The sequence below is a fragment of the Panthera uncia genome, assembly GCF_023721935.1.
Source record: "Panthera uncia isolate 11264 chromosome A3 unlocalized genomic scaffold, Puncia_PCG_1.0 HiC_scaffold_11, whole genome shotgun sequence".
Classification (NCBI taxonomy): domain Eukaryota; kingdom Metazoa; phylum Chordata; class Mammalia; order Carnivora; family Felidae; genus Panthera; species Panthera uncia.
Genome location: NW_026057578.1, coordinates 7,898,194 through 7,914,610, shown reverse-complemented (window position 1 = coordinate 7,914,610; position 16,417 = coordinate 7,898,194). Strand labels below are relative to the sequence as shown.

At 44.7% G+C, this 16,417-nt stretch overlaps 1 protein-coding gene across 1 annotated transcript in view; it reads left to right on the top strand.

Annotated features, from left to right (window-relative positions):
* Positions 1-270: 270 nt before the first annotated feature.
* The window catches only part of DOK5 (docking protein 5), a 151,681-nt gene continuing 135,534 nt past the window's right edge, over positions 271-16,417 (top strand). Inside the window, exon 1 of the mRNA XM_049650603.1 lies at positions 271-662. Within this exon, the coding sequence (XP_049506560.1) occupies positions 597-662 (66 nt within the window). The 5' untranslated portion in view covers positions 271-596. The remainder of the gene's footprint in view (positions 663-16,417) is intronic.

Here is a 16,417-nt window from a genome sequence, read left to right as displayed (position 1 = left end):
CCTCTTGGGGGTAGGGGGGAGGATCCACCCGTCCGCCGTCCTCCTCCTCGTCCCCCTCCTCCTCCCGCCGCTCCTCCCCTCCTCGTCCCCCTCCTCCTCCCGCCGCTCCTCCCCTCCTCGTCCCCCTCCTCCTCCCGCCGCTCCTCCCCCGGGGGGGGGCCCACCCCTCCGCCGTCCTCCTCCTCCTCCTCCTCCTCGTCCCCCTCCTCCTCCCGCCCCTCCTCCTCTCTCCCCTCCTCCCCCCACCCCCTCCCCCGGGGCCCGCGAAGAGGCAGGGCTGGAGCCCTGAGCAGCCGCCGCTCCTCCTCCTCCAGGCTGGCGGATGAGTCAGCTGACGCCGGCGCTCCAGCCTCGCCTCGCGGCGCTGCGCTCCCCGCGCTCCCCCGAAGCGGCTGCGAGCCGGCCGCCCACTTTCGGGGCTTGGGGGACCGAGTGATGCGCGCCTGCTGAGGCCACGCGGAGCCGCCGCCGCCGCAGCTTCGCCGGGTCAACTTCCCCCCCCCCCCCCCACGCCGCCTCCTGACCCGGCCCTTGACCCGCCCCAGAGCCACCTCGGGTGCGTGCGCTTGGGTGAAGGGGGTCACCGGCTGCCCGGGATGGCTTCCAATTTTAATGACATAGTGAAGCAAGGGTACGTGAGGATCCGGAGCAGACGCCTGGGGGTGAGTATCGACCCTTTCCCCCCCCCCCCTTCTTCCCTTTTCGCTGCTCGCGCGTCCAATTGTCTCCCTCGGTCGCCAGCATCCCTGGAGGCTGGAAGGAGGTCCCCCAGCCGCGCCGGCGAACTGCCCCCGTGGCTGTCTCAGCCCCGATGCGCCTCGCCGGCGGCTGCCCCTGGGAGGCCGGGTCTAGGCGTGTCACGGAGCTATCTTTATCTCTCGGGCGTCTCGGCTTTCCGACGGTGGCCGCGTGTGCGGCTTCAGTGGCCACTGGAGCCCGTCTCCTGGAAATAAATATTTCTCGGTAGCCAAGGGAGTTAGAGCGGAGAGGCCGGCCGGGGGTGCTGAGCCCGCCCGAGGCCCCCCGGTGCCCCCCCCCCCTTGCCACTCGCCGCCAACTTAACTTTTCCGGGGGATGGGCGGCTGGCTCAGAAAAGAGGGCAGGCGCCCTCGGTGCCAACAGGGTCAGAGCCCCTCCGACCCCCACCCGGCAGAGATTGCTGCCGCACGGAAGGTCTCCTCGGGCCCCGCATCCCGGACAACGACCCGCCTCTGACCCAGGTGTTGGCACAGGCGGCGTGGCCTGGCCGGCCCGGGGTGGATTTCCTCTGGTCCTCAGCCCGGGTGGCGGATTTCTGTTGCTGGAATACACAGCGGGAGCCCAGCGGGAAGGTTCTCTAGGGTGGAACCCGATACCTGCCACAGAGGAAGTGCTCCCTAAACGCGTAGCACGGGAATGAATGAACCCGAGGGCACCTGTAGGGGACAGATGCTGGCATAGGGATGGCTTCCCCCCCCCCCAAAAAAAAACTCTCTCTCTTTTGCCCCCTTTCCCTTGCTCGCCGTGGCTAGGGCTTCAGAGAGAACTCCTTCTGCTTCTCTTTGAGACTGAGTGTTGATGAAGGAAATTCTCCAGAGACGGGGGAGCACACACTGGAATGATTTTTTTACCCCCTGATTTCAGGCTGCCTCCTTTCTCTTTGCCTTGTGTCCAGTACCGTCGCTGTGTTTGTTTGTTGTGTGTGTTTGGGTGGCCGGGTTCGGGTGGGGGAGGGGCAGAAAGTTTACTTTAGTAATGTCTGAAATGATAATATCAGCAATGATGTGCAGTGACCACACTGGGAGTTACAGTGAGAAACAATGTCTTTCTCTACAAATCTGTGCCATTGGCACCTTTCTCTTACTTGGTCTTCAAGTTTTTTATGTGCCAGATAATTTTACTGAAAATTGAAAAGGAATTTCGCAGTGGTAATCAGCTAGGGAGGATGGTAGGAAACATCTGTAATTATTAAAAACTCTTCCCTGCTTGGTTTGACCCTTTGCTTTCTTGCTTGCTTTCTTTTTTTTCCCCCCTGCCGGTTACCATGTTTTAGCAATTATGTCCCGTGTTATTGTGAGTATATACATCTATAATTACGAAGAAATGTAACCGAGCTAACCGGTCTCTGTCAGCCCTATGCAAGTTTCCTTGATCTTTTCTGCTATGCAAATATCATCATCAGCAGGGGCAACGATTGTTAGGGTGCTTAACCTAGTGACTCCCCGGCAAAAGGCAAGAAATAGTAGGAGCTTTATATTTTTGATGACCTTATGGGCCAGCTGAGTTGTTGCCATTTTTAAGGGAGCATTAAGACATGCAGTTCTAATTTTAGATTTACTCCCTCATGTCAGTTGAGGAAATTGATAAGAGACATCCATTCTGTGTTGGGGAGCATTCCAAATGGTAGAAGACATGCATTATTAATGCGCAAAATGTGAATTATTCATAAGGATCGGAGTTTATGCCAAATTGTGACACGTGGTGATTTATTTGAAAGACTAGTTACCATAACTTTCTAGTTTATGGTAATTGAGATTATTTTCTATATTATTACAGCTGACATAATATGGTCCTATATGTGTGCCAATGTTTACAGACAGATATTCGAAGCAGAAGGAAAGGAAATAAAGTTGAGTTTGTATTCATTTTATATTTTACAGTACATTGGGTGCCAGTGAGAAGTCTACTTTTCTAGGATTTATTCATTCTGTCTGTGTTAATACTCGAGTAGAGTTTAGAATATCGATGCAATGATGGTTATTGCTCATGCAAAGCTCAAAGATACCATCAACAAAACCCGGTCTTCTTTATTAACACCGGTTTTATCACCAGTTAATTTTTTTAAGTGATTTGATGATGTAATTTATTCGTATGAACTAAAGAGGCTGATTCCACAGTTGCCAGAAAACACCGCGAACTCAAGTTTTCATGGAGCCTGCAAGCAATGGGGGAGAGCGCTTCCGGGAAATGCATAGAGACCCTCTGTCTAGAGTGAGAAGTGTTCGCGGTATTAGTCCAGGCTGCACATAGCCTAGAATGGCACGTAGCATGTGTAAGTCTCAGCCGGCACTTGGGCATTAGGTCTGGTACAGAGTAGGCACTTCTACGTGCATGTTGGACTAAAGGGTGATGCGTGACTTTGCAATTCAAAAGCTTCTTGACGAACTAATATGACATAGTAGTTTCATTAATGGAATCCAGCCAAGTGTGTGTGGATTAGAACCATGTTTGGGAGGGTTTATAATTAAACAAGAAAACACCATTTCATGGTGAGCAGCTGTTCTGCTAAGGAATGCTCCCTCAGATTGGGAAAAGGAGGAAAGAGAGCCAGTTTTGCTTCTATTACTCGTTAGCTCCATGGCCTTGACCTCTTTTATCCTCAGTTTTCTAATCTATGCAATGAACACGGTTTCGTAATGTTGGGAACATCGACTAAGATGATATCTATGAAAATCTAATGAGAGTATAGCATTGATTCTGATTAAAATATCTGTTTGGTACAAGCAAAGGTGAGTTAGGGTTGGTGGAAGGATGGGGGATTGTAGATCTCTTTCTGTCTAAAAGTGTCGCATAAATGGTTTTTCAGTTCTAGATGGTTTCATTGGGTGAAGTTTTTACAAATTCCATAGATTTAAGTGATTTTACAATGGGACAGGAGACATTTTAAGACCGTCTCCATTCAAATGGACCAAAGATAAGCGCTCACTTTTAGTTGAGATCTTCTGTAGTTGAAGTGATTAAGCAATCATTGTATGTATAGACTTACTTTTTTCTGTAAACATCAAAAAGGTTAATGAAATTCAACTCATTTAACTAGAAAGTCTCAGTATCTTCGTATCTCATACCTTCATCTACGTTGTTCATGGAGATCTCAAGCTGTGCTCGGGATACCGTGTTGAGGAATGTCTGTGCCACAATTTGGGGGGCTTTGGTGGTGCGGGGGGGGGGAGGAAACAGTTGTCTACACTTATCTGGCTAATCCACAAAAGGCACTAAAAATTTTATTCTTAGCAGGGTGGCGAATCAGGCGATTTGCACATCATTAACCTGACTAAGTGTGTGGCTTAGACGGTATCCTATGACTCTCTTCACTTGGTTTCTTCTTTTGCAACCGAGAGAATTTCTAATCAGTAATTGCCATGTAAGCCTCAGAGTTTAAATTCAGACCTGTTCACTCATCTACATGCAGTCTCTCGATCACTCGCCTTTAAATACATTCTGGATGTTCTTGTAACACCAGGAGCTTCTTCTGTCTAGCCTGCATCCCTACCTAGACGTCTAAGAGTCTTCAAACTTAATACATCCAAACCCTTGATTGTTTCATCCAGACTGGCTTCTCCCGGAGTCTGCAACTCAGCCACTAGAGGTCCCAAAATTTTAGTTGCCCTGGTAAAAATGAATCCAGTAGGCAAGCAAATGGCAAACAAGCAAACTTCGGGTACATTTCTGTCTCCTTTTATCTCCTTCTGACAACCAGTCCATCAGGAGATCCTGTGGGCTCTGTCTTTGAAATATATCTACATTCTGTGTCACATATTATCCACCCCTTCCACCCTGGTCCAAGTCCCCAGCATCGCCTCCCTGTAATGTTATAATAATCTCCTAATTTGTCTCCCTGCCTGCTCAGACCACCAGTCCCTTTCCATGCAATTCATGGGAAGAGACTTACCTTGGGCTTGAAGTTCCTGTGCTGACTGAGAACCCTTTCTCCTGCTGTTCCCTCTGCTTGGAATGCTGTTCCCCCAAGTATGGCTTCCCCCTTCCTGGATGGCTTCATTATCTCCTTCAGTCTTTCTTCAAATGCCACTAGCTCACTGAGGCCTTCCAGATCCTTAATTTTATTTGTTGCCTCCTCCTTCCCACCCAAATCCTTCCATTGCTTCTCTCTAGACTTATCATCCCCTCACGTACTGGTGTGTTGATTTTATGTGTTGATTGCCTGTATCCCCCAAATAGCACAGGAGGCTCCATGAGGGCTGTGACTTCTCTATCTTTTAATTAGAGCTGAATCCCAGTGCTGGAATGGTGTGTAGCACTTTATCAGCAGTCTTCTTGATGAAGATTTATTAAGCAAATGAATGAATGAATCCATTAGTGCAAACTGGCTTAAGAGCATACACTCTGACATGAGACTGTTAAAATCCTATTCAGCGACTGATTATGTGACTTTTTGGTGAATTTCTTAACATGTGCGAGCCTCAGTCTTCTGCAAAAATAAGGATACTCATAATAGCCACCTGAAAGATGATCCTTACAGAGGTCTTAACACAATGGTTTGACACAGCGGAAACCTAATTAACGTTTCTTTCTTTTTATTTATTTATTTATTTATTTATATATATATATATATATTTTTTTTTTTTTACTTTGGACAGAGACAAGAGTGCGAGCATGAGCTGGGGAGGGGCAGAGAGAGAGGGAGACACAGAATCTGAAGCGGGCTCCAGGCTCCAAGCTGTCAGCACAGAGCCCGACGCGGGGCTCGAACTCACGAGCTGTGAGATCATGACCTGAGCCGAAGTCGGACGTTCAACCGACTGAGCCACCTAGGCGACCCCCTAATTAATGTTTCTTCCTCATCTTTCTCACTAACAGTGCTGTTAGGGACGATGATGCTTAGGTGGTTATTATGTTTTCTGTTTCTACTGCAATAAGCTTTCATTCTCCAAGAACTTGCTGTTTAGTTTGGAAAACAAACTTAATACCCGTGCAACAATTACTGTACAAGCACAAATATTGGTTGGCAGTGAGGCTAGGTATAGAAAGAATATTTGCCTTTGTAAGATTTTTCACAAGCCTTAGATAAATGACAGAGGTAACCAGGGACAGAGAAACCCCTCTCCATGGAACTTCAGGTTGAATGAGCTCATCAGACGAGGGGGAGTTTCTGTGAATTTGGGGATCTTTCTCTTGGACGGCCGAGAACGGATTTGAAAAATTGGTTAGTTAATGGCCAGATTTTAGGCAGAATATTTCCTTACTCTTTTATTTCCCTATTTGCCCAGATCCACTATGCCCAAGCAGCTGTAATATTTAGGGTCTGGGGATCCCTAGGTGATTCATAGAGAATCCACTGTTTTTATGGTACCTGGACAGAGTTATGGTCATAATATCAACATTCAGCCATTCAGTGAGATACACGGAGCACTGTTTTTCTTCCTCAGGAGAAAGAGGTTCAACTCTGCAGTAGTGCAATTCGCGGTCCTATACACTGGACACACACGCCTAAGTCAGGACCACTCAGTGTCCCCATGTGAATCCATTTCTACGGCTTCTGTGTCAGAAGTGCTTTTCAGCTGGTATTTTAGTCATCTTTATTTGATGGGCCGGGTGGATGTTATGATTAATTATGCATAAACCAACCTTTCATCCTCCTCCTTAAAACTGAATTAAGCAAAGAACGGCCAATTTAGTGACTTGGTATGTAGGCATAAACCGGATTCCTGATGTGATGATTCCCCCCCTACATCTGCCAATGTATTTTTTTTATCATATACATTCATTGACTAGAAATATTTATTTTTCAAGTAGCTTTGTAATTTTTATGGAAAATCCTTAAGAATTTAGTTTTCATTTGGGGCTGTATTTGATTTCATTTTTTTTTTTTTAATCATTCGTCACATATTTATTGAGTGCATGCTAGTGTTAAGATCAGGGTAAACCATCAAGAGGTCCAGTCTCCATCCTGAAGGCCTGACAGTCTATTTTTGGACTTGTATTGGGTTTTTTTTTCAATTTTTTTTTAACATTTTAATTTGTTTTTGAGAGAGAGAGAGAGAGACAGAGCACAAGCGGGGGAGGGGCAGAGAGTGAGAGGGAGACACAGAATCCGAAGCAGGCTGGAGCTGTCAGCACAGAGCCTGAGGCGGGGCTCGAACCCACACCATGAGATCATGACCTGAGCTAAAGTTGGACGCTTAACCGACTGAGCCACCCAGGCGCCCCTGGACTTGTATTGTTAACACGAGGTTAATATATTCACTGTACTTGAGGGTGAATTAGTCTGAGCAACAGGTCAAATATTGAAGTGCAGCGATCTGTGCAGAAATCTCCCCGTTCTGTTTTTGTGAAACGAGGGAGGTCAAATTTGATTTTCCTCTTACTTCAAGGAATTTGATTCGAGTTGGGTGGAAATAAAGCCTTTGGATATTCTAAGCCAGGAAGAGATTATGCTTCCCTCCTGCAACCCGTGTTCCTCTGAAATTCAAAATGAAATTGTGAGTTTAGAAATGCCACGGATATGTGTGAATGTTGAAGTTAAAATAGCTTCTTTCTAGAATGTAGATGGCTAAATTTTGAGTAAGTATCGGGAAGCTGATCTTTGCTGAGTAGTTGGGGGACTGTCTTTATTTTACTAGTGTTCTAAGCCTCTCTTCATGCCCTGGTTGCCAGAGAACATAAATGTTAGCTTGTGTGTACTGTGTTCATGAGTGGAGTCCTTTAAGTAAGCTCTGGGATAGAGTGCAGGTGACCTTCCTGGGGTGGTGCTTCATAACTTTGATCAGATTCTTTGGAGGTCTGGACCACCCTGCCCACCATTTCCACAAGATTAAGACCCTGCCCACAATTTCCACAAGATTAAGAACCACTGTCTCATTTTTTAATTTTTTTTTAATGTTTTTATTTATTTTTGAGACAGAGAGAGACAGAGCATGAGCAGGGGAGGGGCAGAGAGAGAGGGAGACACAGAATCCGAAGCAGGCGCCAGTCTCCGAGCTGTTGGCACAGAGCCTGACGCGGGGCTCGAACCCACGAACCGCAAAACCATGACCTGAGCCGAAGTCGGACGGTCAACCGACTGAGCCCCCCAGGCGCCCCAACTGTCTCATTTTTTAAAGGAACGTTTTTTAAATTTTATTATTTATTTACTTTTACTTTTATTTTTATTTCTATTTTTATTTTAGATAGAATGCGTGCGTATGGGAGAGGGGCAGAGGGAAGGAGAAAGAGAGAATCTTAAGCAGGCTCCATGCTCAATGTAAAGCCAGACTTGAGGCTTGAGCCCACGACCCTAGAATCATGATCTGAGATGAAATCAAGAGTTGGATGCTCAACCAGCTGAACCACCCAGGCTGTTGATCTTTTTATTTTATTTTATTTTATTTTATTTTATTTTGTTTTATTTTCTTTTATATTTATTTATCTTTGAAAGAGAGAGAGGGAGACAGAGTACAAGCAGGGAAGGGGCAGAGAGAGGGAGACACAGAATCCGAAGCAGGTTCCAGGCTCTGAGCTGTCAGCACAAAGTCCCATATGGGGCTTGAGCTCATGACCCACAAGATCGTGACCTGAGTTGAAGTCGGACACTTGATGAACTGAGCCACCCAGGTGCCCCAAACTTTAGATAATAGGGTTCACATGCAGTTGTAAGAAACAATGCACTGAAATCTCTCCTACCCAGTTTCTCCCAGTGGCAACATCCTTGATATGTATAGTATAGTATCACAACCAGGATACAGCCAAGAGATAGAACATTCCTTCACCACAGGGTCCTTTATGTTGCTCTTTTATAGCTTCTCCTCCCGTTTCCCTTCCCACAGCCCTAAAACCTTGATGACCACGAATCTGTTTTCCGTTTTTATAATGTTAACATTTTGAGAATATTCTATAAGTAGAACCGTAGGTATGTAAGCTTTTGGGATTTGCGGGGGGGGGGTTCCTTTTATTTATTTATTTTTTACTCCGCATACTTCTCTGGAATTGCCATAATTATTGTGGCTATCATGGTTCATTCCTGTTTTTTATTTTTTAATGTTTATTTATTTTGAGAGCGAGAGTGAGCAGGGGAGGGGCAGAGAGAGAGGGCGACAGAGAATCCCAAGCGGGCTGCATGCTCAGTGCAGAGCCCGACGTGGGACTTGAACCCACGAATCAAGAGATCATGACCTGACTGAAACCAAGAGTAGGATGCTTAACTGACTGAGCCATCCATGTGCCCCGCCCATTCCTCCTTTTATTGCTAAATAGTATCCCATGGGATGGATGGGTCGACCATAGTTTGCTTAGCCATTCATCTGCTGAAGGACATTTAATGTGGTTTCCAGGTTGGGGCTGTTATGAATAAAGCAGATATAAAAGATTGTGTGCAGATTTTTGCGGGAATATAGGTTTTCATACCTCTAGGTAAATGGCACTCTAGGGAGTGCTACTGTTGGGTGGTATTATAGGTATTTGCATGTCTAGTATTTCTATTCTTCCCAGTGTTTGCACCATTCTGTGTTCACACCAGCAACGCATGATCTAGTTTCTCTGCATCCATACCAGCATTTGATGGCACCAGTTTTTGGTGTCCTCGCTGTTTTTTATTTTAGACATTCTGATGTGTGTGTGGTGATATCTCCTTGTGGGTTTGATTTCCATTTCCCTAAGGGGTAGCAATGTTGAGCATCTTTTCATGTCTTATTTGCCATGTGGACCTACATTTTGGTAAAATGCCTGTGTATGTCTCTTGCCCATTTTCTAATTGGGTTGCTTATTTTGTAACTGTTGGGTTTTGAGGGTTCTTTATATATTTGAGATATCAGTCCTTTCAGACCTGTGGTTCTCAAATGTTTCCTCTCAGTAGGTAGCTTAGGTAGTTTGTCTTTCCCACCTTCTAAACAAGGTCTTTCATAGAGCAAAGAGTTTTTTTTTTTAATGTGTATTTATTTTTTGAGAGAGAGAGCGAGAACGTGTGCACGTGCGGGGGAGGGGCAGAGAGAGAGGGAGACAGAGAATCCCAAGTGTGTTCTGCACTACCAGCACAAAGCCCAATCAAATAGCTTGAACCCACGAGCCTTGAGATCATGACCTGAGCTGAAGTCTGACGCTCAACCGACTGAGCCGCCCAGGCGCCCCAGAACAAAAGTTTTTCATTGTGATGATGTCCAGTTTATTCCTTTTTTGCTTTTGTGGGTCATGCTTTCGGTAGTAACACTTAGTCCAGACCAAGATTCCACATATATTTTTGTAGATGCTTTATAGTATTACCTTTTACGTTTCGGCCCACGATCCAATTTGAGTTCATTTTTGTAGAAGGTGTGCTTCTAGGTCTGGGTTCATTTTTTGCCTACATGTGGCCAATTGCTGCAGCACCATTTGTTGAACAAGCTGTCTTTTCTCCACTGAGCATATTTAGGTGTTTCTGTTCTTAAGTCCTGTATTCTGTTCCACCGCTCCATGACTCTATGTGTCTATATGTGTAGCTATACAATAAGTCTGGAAACAGAGAAGACGGATTCCTCCCACTTTATTTTTCTTTCTCAAAATTGTTTTACGTATTCTAGTTCCATTGCATTTTGATATGAATTTTAAGATACTCTTGACTATAGTTTCCACACATCGTGCTGGAACACCTCTTTCCTCTCCTCTCCTCTCCTCTCCTCTCCTCCCCTCTCCTCTCCTCCCCTCCCCTCCCCTCCCCTCCCCTCCCCTCCCCTCCTCTTCTCTCTTCTCTTCCCTTCCTCTCCCCTCCCCTCCCCTTCTCTCCTTTCCTCCCTTCCCCTCCCCTCCTCCCCTCTTCTCCTTTTCTTTCTTTCTTTCTTTCTTTCTTTCTTTCTTTCTTTCTTTCTCTTTCTTTCCTTCTCTGTCTCTCTCTCTCTCTCTCTTTCTTTCTTCTGCTTCTTCCCCTCCCTCCCTCTCTGTCTCTCTTTCATAATTGAATTGATGCATTGTTTTTTCCATGGTGGAAATAGCATACATTTGGGACTGACACTTATGTTTGGATCTCAACTTGGCCACTTACTGAGTCTGTGGCCTTGAGGAAATTGCATACTCTTTCTGAAATTTTGCTTCATCAGGTACATAAATAAGGTTAATAATACACTTCTCATAAAAGGTAAGTGTGTCAAACTCTTAACCCTATTCCTGACTCAGTAGTGGGAACTTAATGACTGGCGATAATGTTGAGTTTTATTTTTTTATTGTCGAAAGATTGAGGTGATATTTCTTGTTCATTGTCTTTCAGAAAAATAAGCTGGTAAAAATTAATTCACTCATACCTCAGCAGAAGAATCATGGCTTTTGTAATGAAAAACAGAAGGCATTTTACTTTCCTCTTGCTGCTAATTTTATTATTTTTTGATTTTTAATTTTTAGAAGTTTATGTATTCTGAAAGAGACAGAGAGAGACAGAGAGCACGAGCTGGGGAGGGGCAGAGAGAGAATCCCCGGCAGGTTCTGCATGGTCTGTGCAGAGCCTGACCTGGGGCTCGAACTCACCAACCACGAGATCACGACCTGAGCTGAAATCGAGAGTTGGGACACTTAACTGACTGAGCCACTTGGCGTTTCTAAAACGCCATCTTAGAAAAGACAGAGTTGAATATATTGACAAAATGGCAGACCTTTGAGTGAAAGCCTGACCACAGTATTCTTGCCTATTAACTCTCACCGTGGTCTCCGAATGTGGGAATTGTATATCTTGAGAGAAAGAAATTATTAGGGCACTAAACAACATTGACTCATAAAATGAGAATAAAAGCACTACTTCGTATTCAACTCCTCTCAAAGAGCTGATAACCTGAAGGCCTTTTAATAGAGAAGGAGCCACCGTTGGGTGCAGAGGCTTCGAGTGGCAATCTTCTGTTTTATTGTATTCATTAACTTTATATTGCATGAAATTTTACATTTAACTTCTGGTGATAATTGGTTTTCCATTTGAGATAAAAGTGTGTGGCTTCCTCTTTAAATAAGCTTATTTAATCTACAAAGTGAAGTTATTTAATGGATAATGAACTCATATCCATGAAATGGCAAAAACAGTGAAGGTAGGTGGTGAGCTCTTAGGGACCGCATGAATCCAAATGGCGGCCTGTGCGTGACTCAGGATAGTTGTCCTTCTCTTCTGAAGTAGGTTTTGTAACCCTTCTTTGTAAAACGTGCAGTTGTCATATAGCTTGATTTTGTACAAATATCTTAAAAATCGGGTCCTAAGAACAAATACCCCATGTACTCAATACCATTCTCTTAAGAAACTTATACCTGAGGGGCACCTGGGTGCTCAGTCAGTCAAGCATCTGACTTCGGCTCAGGTCACAATCTCGCGGTTCACAGGTTCAAGCCCCACATCGGGCTCTGTGCTGACAGCCCCGAGCCTGGAGCCTGCTTCGGATTCTGTGTCTCCCTCTCTCTCTCTGCCCCTCCCCTGCTCACACTCTGTCTCTATCTCTCAATGATAAATAAATGTTAAAAAATTTTTCAAAACACAAAACTTCTATCGGATATCACCATAATGTAGCATAGTATATACGTCACTTCTCACCCTAAATCTCCCCTCCCCAAATATATCTCACATTTGCCCAAGCCTTTATTTTGTCTTCTCTTCATTTATGTGTCACAACGAATACTTTAGAGGTTAATAGAAAGAGAAGTAAGTCTGTCCTATGGGTAGACTGACTCAAATTAAATTGAAACACTAGGAGGAATTCTGAGCTTTCCCTTCATACAACTTTCACCGTTTAGGTAAGCAATTAAAGTCTAAAACTGCAGTTTATTATCTTAAAGCCACATATTAATTCAATAAAAGAAATTTATTTTAAAACCTTGAAGAAATCACACCTCTTTGAATCCCCTAGCAAAACTGAGGCTTCCTATGAACAGTCTCTTCAGGGTTCAAGGTGTCTGTCTGTAAATCTGCAGATATTTTATTTTAAATTTTTTCAAGTTTATTTATTTTTGAAGGAGAGAGCGACAGAGTGTGAGCGGGAGACGGAGAGGGGCAGAGAGAGAGGGAGACACAGAATCCGAAGCCGGCTCCAGCCTCCCAGCTGTCAGCACAGCGCCTGACTCGGGGCTCGAACTCACGAACCGTGAGATCATGAGCCGAAGTCTGACCGCCTAACTGGCTGAGCCACCCAGGCGCCCCCATATATGCAGATATTTTAGCTGATTTGCCCAAGAACCACCTTTTGAGCCTGGGTTGTATTCTACCATCACTGGCTCCAAACTGAGATGTTAGGAAACTAGTCTAGGTCTCAGAGTCCGCGAATTCAGATGTAAAATGTGGTGGGAGGTGAGGCTTGAAAGGAACGTGTTCTGGGGACTTTGCCCTGAGAGGTCTTCATCGGTTTGAATAGATCTCCATTAATGGCTCTCCTCTCTGATTTTCTCCTGCCTGGCTCTCTCTTGGTCTCCAGATCTTAACTTTAGAATTCCTGCCTCAGAACGACCTGCCGTGACCGCTACAGCTAAAAAGTCTTTTCCTCACATCCCTCTAGAACATTGTTCTAATTTGAGAGTATGCACAGGATGTTTACATTTTCTTAACTTTTGTGCCAGATATTTTTCTTCATAATTTTTTGGTAGATTATTTCTTCTCCCACTACAGTGTAAGTTTTATGAGGCCAAAGGCCTTAGCCTTCTTGTTCACTGTGTATCCCCAGCCCATAGTGAGAGTTCAGTGTTTTGCCCACCCGGGGGCACCTGGGTGGCTCAGTCAGTTAAGCGCCCAGCGCTTGATTTCAGCTCAGGTCATGATTTCACAGTCTGTGGGATCGAGCCCCATGTCGGGCTCTGTGCTGACACTGCAGAACCTGCTCGGGAGTCTCACTCTCTCTTGCCCCTCCCCTGCTTGTGTTGTCTGTCTCTCTCTCGCTCTCTCACTCTCTCAAAATAAATAAATACACATGAAAAAAATTTAAATATTTGCTGACCGAAAGAGTCCCTGATTTTGCTGCAGATCAGAATAATAGAATGGATATTCAATTTATATCCCACCTAATTTTGTTGCAGATTTTATGCCTCAATGGTAGAATGTTCTAGAATTTCTCGTAATTGTTGTTGGTATGAAGTCTGCACCTTCAGTATCAGGGAATACAGCAGTTAATGTAGATTGACCCCCTTAAAATTAAATTTTATTTGATTTTTTTTTCTTGTAATAGGTAATATGTATACTTGGTACAGATTTGAAGGTGCAAAGTTTATACATTGAATAGTAAGTTTTCTTTTTATCCTTGTCCCCAGGAATCTAGTTCCCAGAAGCAACTACTGGGAATAGTTTATTCCAGAATAGTATGTGTCTGAATAGTTTTGTGTGTGCATGCGTGCGTGTGTGTGTGCACATGTGTGCAATATATAATTGCACACTCTTCTGTGACATAGTTTTATTATTCAGTAATATATCCTGCTTTTCAATAATTTAGAAAGATTCCAGTGTATAAATATATTTTGTATATTTGATTATTTATTCATTCTTCTTTCCTTCCTTCCTGTAATTTATTTTCAAATATGTGCATGAAGTAGGTGTTTTTATGCCCACTTTACAGATCACAAGGCTGAGTGCCTGAGAGGTTCAGTTTTTGTTTAAGTCACCCAGCAGCTATGTGACAGAACGTGAGTTTGAATCGAAGCTGCCTGTCGGTTGTAGAACATTCAAGTAATTCTTCTCCTTCTCTGGTACAAGAGGTGCCACAGATTACCCCTCCTCTCACCCAGTGGTGACCATACTGGGAAATAAATTCCTAGAAGTGGGACCTACTGTCCGAAGTGTATTTCCATGTACAGTTGTATCAAAGTTGCCCTGCCATCTATGAGAATATGCCTGTGTCCTCTCATCTTGCAAAAGTATGCTCTCTTGAGAGCTTTTTCAGAGTTGTGCTAATCGAACAAATGAAAGATGGACCCATTTGTATATAGATTTTCTCTCCTCTGAGGTTGAGTTCCTGGCAATTTTACGATTAGAATCTTTTCAGTTTTATAGTTTGTTTTTGTTTTTTTTTTTAGAGTGACGTTCTACTTAAAACGTAGTTGCTACTAGGATTTAGAAAGCCGTAAGAGATGATTTACTTTATTAGAAGAGCACCTTCCTGGGTAATGCTATGTAAGAAGTCTTTCATTAATTTACTTATTTCTTTTGAGAGAGAGAGAGAGAGAGATGTAGACATGTGGGGGGAGGGGCAGAGAGAGAGGGTGAGAGAGAGACTCTCAAGCAGGCTCCATGCTGTCAGTGCAAAGCCTGATGCGGGGCTTGAACCCATGAACCCTGAGATCATTACCTGAGCCGAAATCAAGAGTCAGATGCTCAACTGACTGAGCCACCCAGGCGCCCCCGTGACTGTGTTTTTTATGTTTATTCCAAAAATAAAATTATAAAACTGAAAATTGGATCAACGTATATTGGGTAAAAAGATATTTACTGAATCAAATAAATATATATTGACTAATGCAGCCCAGCCAATATTTTTATTAACTTGGCCAGTCTGGTCACATGCTTCAAACGGGTCTGGCTGGGAGGCGCCATCGATGAGATGCAATTTCTGCACATTCCATGTATGTGGTTCCTAGATACTAAGAACCAGGAGACCTTGTTTCGGGCTGTATCTTGAGCCTCTCTTTCCTTCTTTTCTTTTCTCTCTAAGCTCCAGCCACCAGCTCCTTTCTGTTCCTAGGGGACAAGCTCTTTGCCATGCATGTCCTGTGCTCTCACCACTTCCTTCTATCTGTCATGCCCTGTGGTGGTTGGTTCTCACTCCAGTCATCGGCTCAAAAGTCACCTCCCCAGGGAACTGTTTGTTGACCATCTAGTTGCAAGTGGCCTCTGTCAGGTATTCTCTGTCTCGTCTCCATTTTCTTTCGTCCCACGATCATTCCTCACAACTGTAACGATTTTTGGAAATTATTCCTTGCTTTATCTCTCACTTTTTTCTATTGGCCTCTAGGCATCAGGAGGATAAGATGTTCAGTTTTGTTGATGGTGGAATTCTCAGTGGCTAAGATAGTGTCTGGGCACATAGTAGGAGCTGAGCAAACATTCAAGTATGAATGAAACCCTGAAAGGACATATTATGAAGCAGACGGTAACCCTAGAAGATAATGTGTGTCCGTTTTTGTAGTTCCCACGAAACGCCCAGAGTTTCGTGCACTTCCGTTGTGTGATTTTTTTGTTGTAGCCCCTTTTGCAGCATCCAAGCTGCAGTCCTCGATGCAGGCAGACAGACATTTCCAGGAGAAAAACCGGGCGGGCATCAAAAGGGCTTTTTTTTCCCCGTGTCCTGGTACTGCTGGCCATCTGCTGTGACCAGAGCAGGTCACTGAACTTCTCACACCTCAGCTCCCGTTGCAGCAAGATGGAGATATTACTGTCTGACCTTCCTGTCCCACCACCTGTCCACCTCCGGGCCGGAAGTACAGTGGTGCACGGGGAGGAGCGTGCCCGAGCACACAAAATACCCTGTTTTGTCCCAGACAGGTCTTCCCAGTGGCCCTGCCATCAGCCTCCTGAGTGGAACATAGCAGAGAAAACTTAGATTGCACTGTGCTGCTGGGACTGGTGTCAGACCCCAAACAAAAACAGATGACTTTTTAAATTTATTATTCACCTCAGATTTCCAGAAGAGAGTTCAATTTCTGGCAAGAAAGAAATGAAATGGACGGAGGGAGGGAGGGAGGGAGGGAGGGAGGAAGCAAGGAAGGAAGGAAGGAAGGAAAGAGGCAAGGAAGGAGGGAAGGAAAGAAGGAAGGA